The sequence below is a fragment of the Rhinolophus hipposideros genome (assembly GCF_964194185.1).
Source record: "Rhinolophus hipposideros genome assembly, chromosome: 13".
Taxonomy (NCBI): Eukaryota; Metazoa; Chordata; class Mammalia; order Chiroptera; family Rhinolophidae; genus Rhinolophus; species Rhinolophus hipposideros.
Window position 1 is genome coordinate 31,407,480 of NC_138059.1, and position 15,306 is coordinate 31,422,785.

At 35.6% G+C, this 15,306-nt stretch overlaps 1 protein-coding gene across 2 annotated transcripts in view; it reads left to right on the forward strand.

The window, feature by feature from the left end:
• Positions 1-10,547, forward strand: part of ANKRD46 (ankyrin repeat domain 46) — a 52,657-nt gene extending 42,110 nt beyond the window's left edge. Inside the window, exons 3-5 of one of the 2 annotated variants that reach the window (XM_081069992.1) lie at positions 2,127-2,464; positions 3,675-3,833; positions 8,535-10,547. In XM_081069992.1, coding sequence (XP_080926118.1) covers positions 2,154-2,464; positions 3,675-3,833; positions 8,535-8,751 — 687 coding nt within the window. In that variant the 5' untranslated portion in view covers positions 2,127-2,153 and the 3' untranslated portion in view covers positions 8,752-10,547. The remainder of the gene's footprint in view (positions 1-2,126; positions 2,465-3,674; positions 3,834-8,534) is intronic. The other variant, XM_081069993.1, reaches the window with a different exon arrangement.
• The last annotated feature ends 4,759 nt before the right edge of the window (positions 10,548-15,306 follow it).

Genomic DNA, 15,306 nt, shown 5'->3' on the forward strand with positions numbered 1-15,306 from the left:
CACACTTATTCTTGCTTTAAAAATAGACAAGAAAGCCTTTTTTTACTTAGCCAACATTCAGAAGAATCCCAGTCTGCAAGCCACAAGAATTCTTACTGTGTTGGACCAAAACACCAAGTAGATTGTTTTCATTATCTATTCATACAAAATGTAACAAAAACACATTACATCTTAAAAAGCACTTGATATGTGGTATTTTATTTTTTAAATAGTTCGTGATAACTTTGTCATTTTTATGATCCAACCCAATGAATGCAGTAGGGGAAAATAGGGAGATTATCCTCAAAAGAGAATTCTTGATTATTTTATTGAGTAATTTCATTGTGTTAATTTTTTTTAAAAGCATTATTTAGTGTCATAATCTGAAGTTTGCTTTATCTTGATCTCTGTAATTCTTAATCATAAGTATATTTTCCCCTTATTTAGAATTATCCTTTACAGCTCCTTCTCCCCCTTTATATCCAACAGGTCATTAAGTTGTGCTAATTCTATCTTATATATCCCTCCCCAGTATGCCCCGTTCTCTCTGCACTGCCTTAGATCAGGCTCTCATCTTTTCTTGCCTGGATTTCTGCAGTGACCTACTGATTGATCACCCTGTCTCCAACCGTAACCCCCGCCCCCCAATCTAGCCTCTCCATATTGCCAACAAAGTAATCTTTCTGAAAGACTAATGTAATAAGACAATGCCATTTAATATCCTTCAATGACTCCTTTCCATGGAATTGTTAGGAAGATTAAATAAAATTGATCACGAACCCCAGTGCAATGCCTGGCACGGCACAGCCCTCAGTATGTGTGAATGTTTCCCCTTTGCCCAGAGAACCCATGGCAGCAGCAAAGCTCTAAGTGTAAGGAAGCCCAGGTCTAGAGGGACAGTGTCTCTGCTGGGAAACCAGACTGAAAGAAGTAGGAGCCAAGAATCTCACCAAACTCCACAGCCATGCTTTTCTGAATCCCCTGGAGGTTTGGCACAAGAATAGATTAGTCTAGCATCCAGTTCAGTCGGTGTTCCAGAAAGACAGACTTTGACTGATAAATTACAAGCCGAGCCCATCTGTGACTAAGCTTTTGTAACCTTAGAGTAGGGGAGCGTCTCTGTAAACATCACTCTCTGCCTTTGTGTTTTCTTGTTTTGTTTTGTTTTCTCTTCAGTTTCTTAGTCAAGTTTCTTTTGTCAGCCTTTAACTTTTTCTTAAATGAACGAAGGGGAAGAGAGAGAGAGAGAAACAGAGCCCCACTGAGAGACTAGTGAGGTAGGGAAGTATCAGTGAAAGCGGTGTGGACAAACTGGTGAGCCTCCTTTACGCAAGTGGATGAAATATTAGAGTGGACACAGTTGAGATTGCTGCCTTTGTCCTACCTTTGTATTCCCACACAGACCTGGTTTTTCTCATCTCTCAGTCTTCAGATAATGGGAGTTTGATGAAGCCAGATATTTAGATAACTGCAGAACACAGCAGAATAGAATCAATACTGTAAGAAAGATAGACAATCTGAATTGATTTCATGGTATTTCCAATTTTAACTTCAGTTTCTTGCTTTCCTTATCTTTTTCTTTCTATTAAAATTTGAAGTTTGTGCTGTAAACACAATATTTTTAGCAGGTCCTCATCGAGTGTTGATTAAGTTCTTTTTTTTCATTCTGATTTGGTTAACTTTTGAACAGATAGTTCTGTTTACCATATAGAATATCTCAACTATAATAAGCAAATATGTGAAAGAGAATTACTTTGTTTTAAATAAAAGTATCAGCAATAGCATTTTTTGTGTGTGTGGGGGGTCTGAAATCTAAGGATCACGTATTTATGTCTTCTGACAATGTAGTAAACTTGAAGCAATTATATCTTAATTTTTAAAGTATCTCTTAATCTTTTTACATGATGAAAAGCAAACTGGAGCTTTATAGTAATTTTTTTGCAATTTTAATCCAGCAGATATGAAGAAAACAAGACATTTTAATGGAAAATAAAATATGATAACTCTGTTGTTGTTTCTGTTTGGTGAGATAATTTATTAGAGACAGGAGGCCAAGAAGGATAAGAAAAAGTGTTTCTCTAAATGACTTCATTATCTGGATTTAGTTTGGCTTCACTGAATCTCACTCATCTCATATTTCATTACAGGCATATCCCATCCACCACATCAGAACAATGTCCTACGTTTTTGTAAATGATTCTTCTCAGACTAATGTGCCCTTGCTCCAAGCCTGTATTGATGGAGACTTTAACTATTCCAAGCGGCTTTTGGAAAGTGGCTTTGACCCAAATATTCGTGACAGCAGGGGCAGAACAGGCCTTCACCTTGCAGCAGCCAGAGGAAATGTAGACATCTGCCAGTTGTTGCATAAATTTGGTGCTGATCTTCTGGCCACAGATTATCAAGGGAACACAGCTCTTCATCTCTGTGGTCATGTGGATACTATTCAATTTTTGGTTTCCAATGGACTCAAAATTGATATTTGGTAAGTTCTCTGTGGTTTTGAAGTCTAGTCATTTCTTCCATTTAGTCTCTCAACTAGTGGTCTAATCTTGGAGTCTTTTTTTTTTGTTTCCTCGTTGATCAGTTGAAGTGACACATTCAGAGAGGCATTGAGAACAACGGACTCTTAAGGGAGTGAGGGAACAAGGGGCTGATTTCCAGATTTATGCTGAAGCAGTGTAAATTCTATGAAAGTAGTGGCTAGGTTCTGCTACTAATTGTGTATTGTAAGACAAGGGGAAAAGAAGAAAAGAACTAACGTTTGTTGAAAATCTGTCATGGGCTGGGCACCGTGTTTACTTATGTTAGCTCATTCGTTCCTCAGAATGGTAACTCTTGTGGTATGTGTTATCTTCATTATACAGATGAAATAGTTGAGACAAGAGGGGTTAAATGGCTTAACAAAAGTCACACTGCTGGAATTTGAACCTAGTTCTGCCTGATTCCAAAGCTTGTTTGCCCCCTATCATATTATATTCCATGCTAGCTTCATAATCTCTCTGGGGCTCAGAGTCCTTTTTATACTGAAAATTTAGAGACATAGTCTTCTTTATTTTTTTTAGAGATACCTTCTCTCTTGAGTGGGAAAGATGTTGGGCCACCTTTAAAACTGAGCATGACCTTTAAATTACAGTTATATGTTGCCCTAATTTATTGGTGCATAATGTCCCTAAATCTGTATAAGATAGTAAATGGTTCTGCTACTATTAATGTAAGGACAGTATGTGTTGGGAATTGAATACAGGATTCAGTGTTATTCGGGCTCTCTCTTGTTATCAGTGTTAAATAGCTAGATGTACCAAAGCAGCTTATTTGATTGCTTTAGGGATTGTTTTTTTTTTTTAATTAGACATTTTAAATACAAACACTGTTCCTGTAAAATGTAAATGTCAAATAAGAATAAATCTAGAACTAGACTTTCCAATTAATTTCTGGGAAGATGCCCTCTTTTTCTTTTATGTATTCTCATTTATCTACTCTATTGCCTATAGATTCTTTTTCCTTTTTCCCTAGAAGAAAAAGAATATAGGTTAACTCAAAATTCAGTTTCCGTCTCTACCATTGGTTCTGCTCTGGGTTCTAATTTTGGGTTAATTGCTCCCATGCCTGCTTCACTTATCTACACAAAAAGGCACCAACGATATAACACAACTGCTGCAATGACCTCTTCATTTTTATGACCTTTTTTTCAGCAGTCATCAAGGTGCTACACCCTTAGTTCTGGCAAAGCGCAGGGGAGTGAATAAAGATGTCATCCGATTGCTGGAATCTTTGGAAGAACAGGAGGTAAAAGGATTTAACAGAGGAACTCACTCAAAACTGGAGACCATGCAGACAGCTGAGAGTGAAAGGTACTTAAGATATACTTTTTTAATGGGCAAGTCATTTTAAGTCCCTAGATCTTTTATGACAACTTTGTGAGCTTTATATTTATTTGCTTTCAAGTATAGGGCTTTGATATTTTCTTTGAACTTCATGTAAGCCCTTATGGCTCCAGATTACAATTGAGGAGCTATTAACAGAAAGTACTACGTGCCCACATGCACATAATGTTCTGTTAGCCACTGTGCAAGGCAGCCTGCTGTTTTGGCAGTACAAGGGAGGAGAGGTGGTTAAGAGCTGAATATGAGGGAAGGAAACAGGAGTTTGAGAATTTTAGTACCGGTCACTAAAAGAATAAAATTTCAAAACGGGAGAAAGATAAGTAAGGCTAAGAACTTGGACATTAGAAAAGACCAAAAAGGTAGTTTCATGAGTTGGAAAGTGGAGTGCTGAGGAAAATGAAAACAGGAGAGAAAGTAAAGACAAGATTTAACATGTACACAATTCAGTAATGTGAAAGTGACTTTCATATGAATTGGAACAAAATGAAATTTGGGCTCCTGTAAGTAATTGAAGCTAAGATGCAGTGACTTACAGGGTCTTAAATATCTCATCATTTCTCATCTAGATGCAGTTCAGAACAGTTTCAGGGAGCTCTGAAAAGGTGACAGTTTTTTTCTTTTGGCCTCACTGGCTCAACAGATTAAGTCAGTAGGCCAGACTTTGTTGTATTAGCATGTAGTTTGGTTGACTGTCATGGCATTTCAGCCTTCCAGATTATACCAGGTAAGAAAGACGATGAGCTTACTATGTAGTCTTCTCCCACAAATTTCAGTGGAATATATTTCAAGGGCCCTCATCAGCTGTGGACCCAGTAGATGATTGACAAGAACCTGGATTTAGGATCACATCGACAACTTAGACCATTGGTATCATTGTGTCTTTGAGTTCTAAAAGAAATCCTCTCTATTTTTCATAGTCCACCCTTCATTTGATTCCTTTGTGTCCATGATTGTTTTCATCCCTCTTCATTTGCTGGCTGGTGTACTCCTCGGGGACCACTGATTCTACTCTTAAGCTTAAGACTTTCGTTTAGAATACTTTCAAATACTTATTACTGTCCAACGAAATTAAAGAATTTTACTTCTAGAACAGTGCATACTTCTCATAAGTTACCACTGAAAGCTGACAAGTAGAGAAAATAAGCAGGAAGTCAAAGATGCATTTACAAGCCCTTTTTCTCTCACCTGTATACTTTGGATCGAAATTCAGAATTCCGTACGCAATTTAATAGCATTAAGTTATCTATTATTTGTTATAGATCATGTTCTTTCAAAATAACTTGAAATTTATTTTCATCTTTCTATAAAATAGTAGTAAATTACTTTAACCTTCTTTACCATGAGAAATGTTCAAGAATGTATTTTTGTTTTTGCTTAGTGTATTTTGGAAACCTAGCGTGGTATAATTTGTTAATAGCTAGTGTTTTGGCACCTCTTTATCAGAAATTAATTTTTAATTCTATTTTGCCTCAATTGTGATTACTTTAGAAGTAATTAGTCATTTGAGCAGCTCAGTATGAAATGTTTACTCCTGCTTCTTTCCATTCCTGCCATTTCACTTCAGCATGAGAATTTGTATTGTTTACAGCATTGTGTAAAGCCAGTTCTTCGAAAATTGAGTTAATATTTGTACCAGTTTGTCATATATTGGTTGTCCTGTCTTACTCCTGCCCCCTCAGCGTCATGATAGAAATGCAGTGGTTGAAGCTTAAATTTAAAAGTTTAAAGTCAACATAATTAGTCATATTGAAATGCAAATCAAAACCACAGTGAAATGCCACTTCATACCCACTATGATGGCTGTACTCAGAAAGATGGGCAATAGCAAGTGTTGACGAGGATGTGGAGCTATTAGAACCCTTATACATTGCTCGTAGGAGTGTAAAATAGTGTAACTGCTTTGGAAACCAGTCTGGCAGTTCATCAAAAAGTTACGCAGTGTTACCATATGACCCAACAATTTCACTTCTAGGTATAGACTGAAGAAAATTGAAAACATGTTCTCACAAAAACTTGTACACAAAATGTTCATAGCAGAATTATGCATAATAGCCAAAAGGTAGAAACGATCCAAAAGTCCATCAACTGAAAAGAATAACAAAATGTCATCTGTCCATCAGGAATATTATTACACCATAAAAAAGGAATAAAATACTGATACATTCTATAACATGAATCAACTTTGAAAACATGCTACATGAGAGAAGTCAGTCACAAAAGGCCATATATTATATGGTTCCATTTATATAAAATGTCCAGAATTGGCAAATAGAAAGTAAATTAGTGCTTGCCAGGAGCTGGGGGGAGGGGCAAGGGAAGTGACTGCTAATGGGCAGAGTTTCTTATAGAGGTGATAAAAACACTGTGGAATTGGATAGAGATGGTTGTACAACTTTGTGAATATACTAAAAACCACTGAATTGTGCACATTGAAAAGGTGAGTTTTATGGTATCTGAATTATAGCTCAATAAAAAAAAATGTGAGAAAAAAGCTTGAAGGGATTGGCTAGCACATGGCATTATGGCATAGCTATGTAACAATTAGCCTTTTCTAGAGCAGAAGATAAAGTAAGAGTTTGAATATATTTATTTACAATATTTTCCATTCCGTGAGACATAGCATAATTTCTTAAGGGCCTATAAATCAAGTTGGTGAAAAATATTTATCCACTCCCCCATATAGCCTTGATTTAATTTAATTCCTTTTACTTTGTAGGTACAGTAGGACAAAGACAGTGTAGATAACATATGTACAAAAAAATTACACACGAACAAACATGTCATGCTAGAATCAGATATTTCCTGGGCAGTAGAAAACATTTCATTAAATAGAGTCGCTACATAAAATTATGATTGGCAGAGCTTCATGAGCTCCTGGAGAATGCTCAACTGAATTCTCATTTTACATCTAACTTCTTTGAGTATGAAATCATGTCAACTCGGACATAGTCAATAAATTTCATATAAATCAGAATTAACCTCTCATGAGTTTCTTTATTTATGGTTTTATGTGTTTAAGCCTTCTCAACATTCTAGTCTTATTTTTGAACTTGCTTGAATTTTCTTAAATTTTTGTATTGCTGTATATTCCCACTGTAAAGGTTTTCTCTTATTCAGAGAATAAACATTTTTTTTTTTTTAAAGATTTTTTTTTTTTAATTGGGGAAGGGGAACAGGACTTACTGGGGAGCAGTGGGTACTTCCAGTTTTTTTCCAAGTCAAGTTGTCATTTCAATCTTAGTTGTGGAAGGCGCGGCTCAGCTCCAGGTCTAGTTGCTGTTGTTAGTTGCAGGGGGTGCAGCCCACCATCCCTTGCGGGAGTCGAACCAGCACCCTTGTGGTTGAGAGCCCACTGGCCCATGTGGGAATTGAACCAGCAGCCTTTGGCATTAGGAGCACGGAGCTCCAACTGCCTGAGCCACTGGTCTGGCCAACATCTTTTAATATGAAAAAAAAATTTGGATGTCAAACAGACAGGTGCATTAGGAAGTCAGCTTCCAATAAGAAACCTCTAACACTAGTAAAGGTAAAAGGACCTCTGGTTAACCATGTCAAGAAGTAAAATAAAATTGTAGGTTTTAAAAAAAACTGCCAATTTTGCATAGTGAACGAGACTCAAAAACATTGTTTTATGCTGTTTTCATTGTTCTTCACCCAGATGGGTGGAAGAATATGAAGAGAAGGGGTTTAGGGAGGGTAGTGATGACCTTTTATAAGCAATAGATAGTTGATACATCTGAGTATGTCCGTTGTGGCTTTAATCTAAATGATACTCTGTTATTGGGCCAACATGTTGTGACGTAATTATGGGTGCTGATCCCTTAGAGCTTTGAATTCATCGCAGTGCAGGCTTACAGATACTGAAGTCAGATATACTGTTTTATATTTATAGGAGTCATATTTCACATCGAGATAGCTCTGAAAACCAGAATCATTATTTTTATGGTGTTTGTACTACCTTATTTCAACTAGATTATGACTTTATGCAAAAGAGAAACTTATTTTGTATTATTGTACAAGATTGAACTAAAACCAATGGTGGGACTCTGTTAAGAAGTTTTAATGAGTAGACTTGTTCAAATGTGCAACAGACTGAAGAATATCCATTATTAGAGAATTACAGTCAAAAGAAGGACTTTCGTCATTGGTCCGATTATTGAACTAAACTAATAATAATCCCCCTTTAACTTTAGGATTCACATACTGTCTTTGCTTATTTTCACTAACATGAATTTCCAAATTATGAATCTTTGTTTTGAATTCTTCTAAATTTAAACTAACCAAATGGGTTTTGGTTTAGCATCTGATGGAAACAACTCATTTGACCTACTTCAAGACTTCTGCTTGGGACCTTTTTATTAGAAAAGGATTTTTTAACTTTGCTAAGTACAAAACCAAGACACTTAATCATTATGGTTTAGCAATTTGCAGTTTATCGTCCAGATGCATGCAGATAGACAAAGTAGATTGTCCAGATACATGCAGAGATAAGTAAATCAGTTCATGTGAGAGTATATGTATGTATGTCAGTTTTCTTTTTATGAGTGTTGTGTTGTAGGGTTAGTCTTTTCTAAGTGAATCTTTTCAACAGTTACCATTGTTTTATGTTTTTGAAATGGGTGAAATGTGTTGTTTCATGCCCGTTTCTGTTCTCTGTTTCTTTCACAGTGCTATGGAGAGCCATTCGCTCCTCAATCCCAACCTACAGCAAGGTGAAGGAGTCCTGTCCAGCTTCCGAACCACATGGCAGGAGTTTGTAGAGGATCTGGGCTTCTGGAGGGTTTTGCTCTTGATCTTTGTCATTGCTTTGCTGTCTCTTGGCATTGCCTACTATGTGAGTGGGGTGCTCCCCTTCGTGGAAAACCAACCTGAACTGGTGCATTAAAGGAGCTCATGGGAGACGAGGCAGATAGATGCCTGTTTCCTGGCTTCCAATGTTTCTCAGTTTCTCAAAATTGTTTTCTCAGTGCAAGGCAGTGAGGGCTGTATATTTTTTCTTTCTGCATTTTTATATATTGTAATCCTTTTAGAACAATGTGTAGTCAAGGGTACTGTATCCTAAAGCTACCTCTGACTCAACCTGACTTCTTAGGAAAGCCTACACATAGCCTTGTTTGATAAAAATATGGGAATGACTAAAGAATGTAAGATAAAGGAAGAAACTAGGAAGTCCTTGCTATAGAAACCTTACCATAATATAGGACCAACTAAAGTGAAGTGTTCAAAAAGAAAAAGATTTTCATTAGTTTTGGTTGGTGGTTTTGTTTTGTTTTGTTTTTTGCCAGAGCTTCTTTTCTCTTTTTATTTATGTCCTCTGGGACTAGGGGAGAGGATGAAACATTCAGTTTAAAATTTGAAGTGCTTTTTTCAAACCCTACATAGTAAATCAGTATTGTTGGAATCTGTTTGGTTTATTTTAATACTTTCTAGTCTAGTCACAAACCAAGTAGAACTTTTGAAAGTAAGCTATATTTTCTTCAAAAATAATTGATTTGATCTTATATTTATTTGTTTTTAGGATAATTTTAATTTTTTTTTTTTTTTTTTTTGTTAAACTGCTTTACTTGTTAATATCTGGGAAGAATGAACTGGAGGGGTTTATTTCACTTTTTAATTTCCCCTAGTGTTTATTTCAAAGGTATTCTATTCATCAAAAATATAGTCAGAAAACCCTTTCTAATTCAGTAGTTAGCAGGGAAAAATAATTCTGATATTCAACTGTGACCGTAATTTTGTAATGCTATTATTATTGTGAAAAATTCAGTTCTATAAGCTTGCCGTGTTGTCACCATTGTATCATAGTTCATAATTATTTTTATGTGCAATCCGGTTTAGAGGCCCTGTAGAATTGTAATAACAATCCCATCCATGTCAGTAATTTTCTGATAGCAAGAATGGATGGAGTATTTCTAAGTTAACAATGCTGAACACGATTGTACTGGGTTTCATAAACACTTTATGGATAGTAAGTTTATGTAAATTTAAATCTGGCCCCAAAACTATATTGTAGCTTTCAGCAGTACATTTGAAGTGCTCTTTTGTTACTGATTCTGTTATGTATAAATCATATTCTTGGGTTATTAAAAAAGAGTATGAAGACTTGATAATTATTCATTGGGTGTAGTGAGAAAACTGTAGTGAAAAACTAAATGGTTTTACTTTATAGAACAGAGGCATCTAAGCTACTGCTGATTGAATTGCTAGAATTAGAAATTATAGTTTAGAATAGAATTGGTATTATGGATTCATTTTGCTTCTTGTTATTTTCTCTGTTGCATGTATATATCTAGGGTTGAGGTGTTTTCTTTCCTGTGGTTTTATCCTCTCTTAAAGAGCTGTTTTAAAATTTCCTGATTTACCTGGCTGCATCAGTGTCAGCTCACAGAGTCTTGCTTTCAAGTTAAATTCAAACAAAATAAATCATACTTGGTATACAAACATCAAAAACAGCAGACTTAGAGTGGACCATACTAGAAATCAAAGTATATTCACACTGAAAGTTGCGGAATTAGCTTTACTTTTGTAAACCTAAACAGATATGCAAAATTGGTTAAACATGCATGTAAATATGTTGCATTTTTAAAATAGATGTTTCCTTTTAAGTGGTGATTTCTTTGTATTCTATTCTCTGCATTCAGAATTCATTAACACTACCAATAAATGTATTTATAATCAATCACAATCCATTTTGTAATGTATCATTGTTTTTCTTTTAAGTTTTTGTTTTTTTTGGTAAATAGGTTTCAATTGGCTGTTTAAAAAAACAAAGTTTATTTTCCAAACCTGGTATAATGGGTATATCATGTTTTTTTTTTTTAATTAATTTTATTGGGGTGACAATTGTTAGTAAATTTACATAGATTTCAGGTGTACAATTCTGTATTACATCGTCTATAAATCCCATTGCGTGTTCACCACCCAGAGTCAGTTCTCCTTCCATCACCATATATTTGATCCCCTTTACCCTCATCACCCACCCTCCACCCCCTTACCCTCTGGTAACCACTAAATTATTGTCTGTGTCTATGAGTTTTTGTTTCTCATTTGTTTGTCTTGTTCTTTTTGGTTTATATACCACATATCAGTGAAATCATAGGGTTCTCTGCTTTTTCTGTCTGACTTATTTCACTTAGCATTATTCTCTCGAGATCCATCCATGTTGTCACAAATGCTCCTATATCATCTTTCCTTAACGCCGAATAGTATTCCATTGTGTATATGTACCACAACTTCTTTATCCATTCATCTATCGAAGGACATTTTGGTTGTTTCCATGTCTTGGCCACCGTAAACAAAGCTGCAATGAACATTGGAGTACACGTGTCTCTATAGAGAAATGCTTTTATATTTTTGGGGTAGATACCCAGGAGAGCGATTGCTGGGTCATATGGTAATTCTATTCGTAATTTCTTGAGGAACCTCCACACTGCCTTCCATAGCGGCTGCACCAGTCTGCATTCCCACCAACAGTGTATGAGAGTTCCTTTTTCTCCACAGCCTCTCCAACACTTGTTACTATTTGTTTTGTTGATGAAAGCCATTCTGACTGGGGTGAGGTGATATCTCATTGTGGTTTTCATTTGCATTTCTCTGATGATTAACGATGTTGAGCATTTTTTCATATGTCTATTTGCCATTTGTATATCCTCTTTGGAGAAATGTCTCTTCAGGTCCTCTGTCCATTTTTCAATTGGGTTGTTTGTTTTTTTGTTGTTGAGTTTCATGAGTTCCTTGTATATTTTGGATATTAGCCCCTTATCAGAGGAACTGTTTGCGAAAATCTTCTCCCATTCAGTTGGTTGCCTCATTATTTTGTCAATAGTTTCTTTTGCTGTGCAGAAGCTTTTCAGTTTCATATAATCCCATTTGATTATTTTAGTTTTTACTTCCATTGCCTTTGGAGTCAAATTCATAAAATGCTCTTTGAACCCAAGGTCCATAAGTTTAGTACCTATGTTTTCTTCAATGCAGTTTATTGTGTCAGGTCTTATGCTTAAGTCTTTGATCCATTTTGAATTAATTTTGGTACATGGTGACAGATAGCAGTCCAGTTTCATTCTTTTGCACGTAGCTATCCAATTCTGCCAGCACCATTTATTGAAGAGGCTGTCTTTTCTCCAATGTATGTTTTTAGCTTCTTTGTCAAAAATTATCTGTCCATATTTATGTGGTTTTATTTCTGGGTTCTCAATTCTATTCCATTGGTCTATGTGTCTGTTTTTCCGCCAATACCAAGCTGTTTTGATTATTGTAGCCCTGTAGTACAAGGAAAAATCAGGGAGTGTGATACCTCCAGTATTGTTCTTTTTTTTTAATATTGCTTTGGCTATTCGGGATCTTTTGTGGTTCCAAACAAATCTGATGATTTTTTGTTCTATTTCTTTAAAAAATGCCGTTGGGATTTTAATGGGGATTGCATTAAATCTGTATATGGCTTTGGGTAATATGGCCATTTTAACTATGTTGATTCTTCCAATCCATGAGCACGGAATGTCTTTCCATTTCTTTGTGTCTTCTTCAATTTCTTTCAAAAATGTCTTATAGTTTTCAGCATATAAATCCTTCACATCCTTGGTTAAGTTTATTCCTAGGTATTTTATTCTTTTTGCTGCAATTGCAAAAGGAATTGTTTTTTCTATCTCTTTTTCTGAGATTTCATTGTTGGTATATAAGAAAGCAGTGGACTTTTGTACGTTGATTTTGTAGCCAGCAACTTTACTGTATTCATTGATTGTTTCTAATAGCTTTTTGGTGGAGTCTTTAGGGTTTTCTATATATAGCATCATGTCATCTGCAAAGAGTGACAATTTAACTTCTTCATTCCCAATTTGGATGCCTTTTATTTCTTTCTCTTGCCTGATAGCTCTGGCGAGGACTTCCAACACTATGTTGAAAAGCAGAGGTGATAGGGGACAACCTTGTCGTGTTCCTGAACGTAGAGCAAAGGGCTTCAGCTTTTCACCATTAATTATGAGATTAGCTGAGGACTTGTCGTACATGGCCTTTATTATGTTGAGGTATTTTCCTTCTATACCAATTTTAGTAAGTGTTTTAATCATAAATGGATGTTGTATCTTATCAAATGCTTTTTCTGCATCAATTGATAGAATCATATGATTTTTGTCCTTTATTTTGTTTATGTGATGTATCACATTGATGGATTTGCGAATGTTGAACCATCCTTGTGCCCCGGGGATGAACCCCACTTGGTCGTGATGAATAATCTTTTTAATGCATTGTTGTATTCGATTTGCTAGAATTTTGTTTAGGATTTTAGCATCTGTATTCATCAGAGATATAGGTCTGTAGTTTTCTTTTTTTGTGTTGTCCTTACCAGGTTTTGGTATCAGGGTAATGTTGGCCTCATAAAATGAGTTAGGGAGTACTGACTCTTCTTCAATTTTTTGGAAGAGTTTGAGCAGGATTGGTATTAGATCCTCTTTGAAGGTTTGGTAGAATTCACTGGTGAAGCCATCTGGTCCAGGACTTTTGATTTTGGGAAGGTTTTTGATGACTGATTCAATTTCGTTACTGGTGATCGGCCTGTTAAGATTTTCCAGTTCTTCATGATTCAGCCTTGGAAGGCTATATGTTTCTAAGAACTTGTCCATTTCTTCTAAGTTATTAAATTTGGTGGCATATAGTCCTTCATAGTATTCTTGGATAATCCTTTGTATTTCTGTGGTGTCCGTGATAACTTCCCCTTTTTCATTTCTGATTTTGTTAATTAGTGTCTTCTCTCTTTTTATCTTAGTGAGTCTAGCCAAGGGTTTGTCGATTTTTGTTAATCTTTTCAAAGAACCAGCTTTTTGTCACATTAATTTTTTCTATTGTCTTTTTGTTCTCTATTTCATTTAGTTCTGCTCTGATTTTTGTTATTTCCTTTCTTCTGCTGACCTTGGGTTTCGCTTGTTCTTCTTTTTCTAGTTTTTTAAGGTGTAACATGAGGTTATTTATTTGGGATTTTTCTTGTTTCTTGAGATAGGCCTGTAATGATATAAATTTCCCTCTTAAAACTGCTTTCGCGGCATCCCAAACATTTTGGTAGGATGTATTTTCATTGTCATTTGTTTCTATGTATCTTTTGAGCACTCCTCTAATTTCTTCTTTGACCCAGTCGTTCTTTAAAAGTATGTTGTTTAATCTCCATGTATTTGTGTTTTTTCTTGCTTTCTTTTTGCAGTTGATATCCAATTTCAAAGCTTTGTGATCGGAGAATATTCTTGGTATGATTTCAATCTTCTTAAATTTGCTGAGGCTGATTTTGTGTCCCAATATATGGTCTATCCTTGAGAATGTTCCATGTACACTAGAAAAGAATGTATAGTCTGATGTTTTAGGATGAAGTGCTCTATATATGTCAATTATGTCCAATTCATCTAATGTGTCATTTAGGGCTGCGATTTCATTATTTATCTTCTGTTTGGATGATCTATCCATAGCTGTCAATGATGTATTTAAGTCCCCTAGTATAATTGTGTTTTGGTCAATTTCTCCCTTTAGTTCTGTTAGTAGTTGCTTGGTATATTTCGGTGCTCCCTGATTGGGGGCATAAATATTGATGACTGTTATGTCTTCTTGTTGTATAGTCCCCTTTACCATTATGAAATGTCCATCTTTGTCTCTTGTTATCTTTTTCACCCTGAAGTCTGTTTCATCGGAAATCATTATGGCTACACCTGATTTTTTCTGGGTACCATTTGCTTGAAGTGTCAATTTCCACCCTTTCACTTTGAGTCTATGCTTGTCCTTGTAGCTGAGATGTGTCTCTTGTAGGCAGCATATGGTTGGGTTTAGTTTTTTGATCCAATCTGCTACTCTGTGTCTCTTTATTGGTGAGTTCAGTCCATTTACATTTAGGGTGATTATTGATATGTGAGGATTTCCTGTCATTCTGTCTTTAGTTTTCTGGTAAGGCTGTGTCTCCATTGTTTCTTTGCCTTTTTGTTGTTGTCTGTTATTTCTGTGTGGTGGTATTCTATGATGTTTCCCTCTGTTTCTTCTTTTATTACAGTATATATTTCAGATTTGGATGTTTTTTGAGTGGTTACCCTTGAGTTTATGTAAAAGAAAGTTTGATATTTAGAGTATTCCAGTTTCTTCAGTACGCTTACTTTCTCTATTCCCATATTCCAGTTCAGGCCTTTACGCTCCCCCTTTTTATGTTTCAGTTGCCACAAGTTGTCCCTGTTGATGGTGGTCTAATAGCCTCCTTTAGTATTTCTTGTAGTGCAGGTTGTGTATTAGAAAATTCCCTCAGCTTCTGGATGTCTGGAAAGGTCTTTATTCCTCCTTCATATCTAAAAGAGATCTTTGCTGGATATGTTATTCTTGGCTCATGATTTCTCTCTTTCAATAGTTTGAATATTTGGTTCCATTCCCTCCTAGCTTGTAGAGTTTCTGCTGAAAAATCTGATGATAATCTAATGGGCTTTCCTTT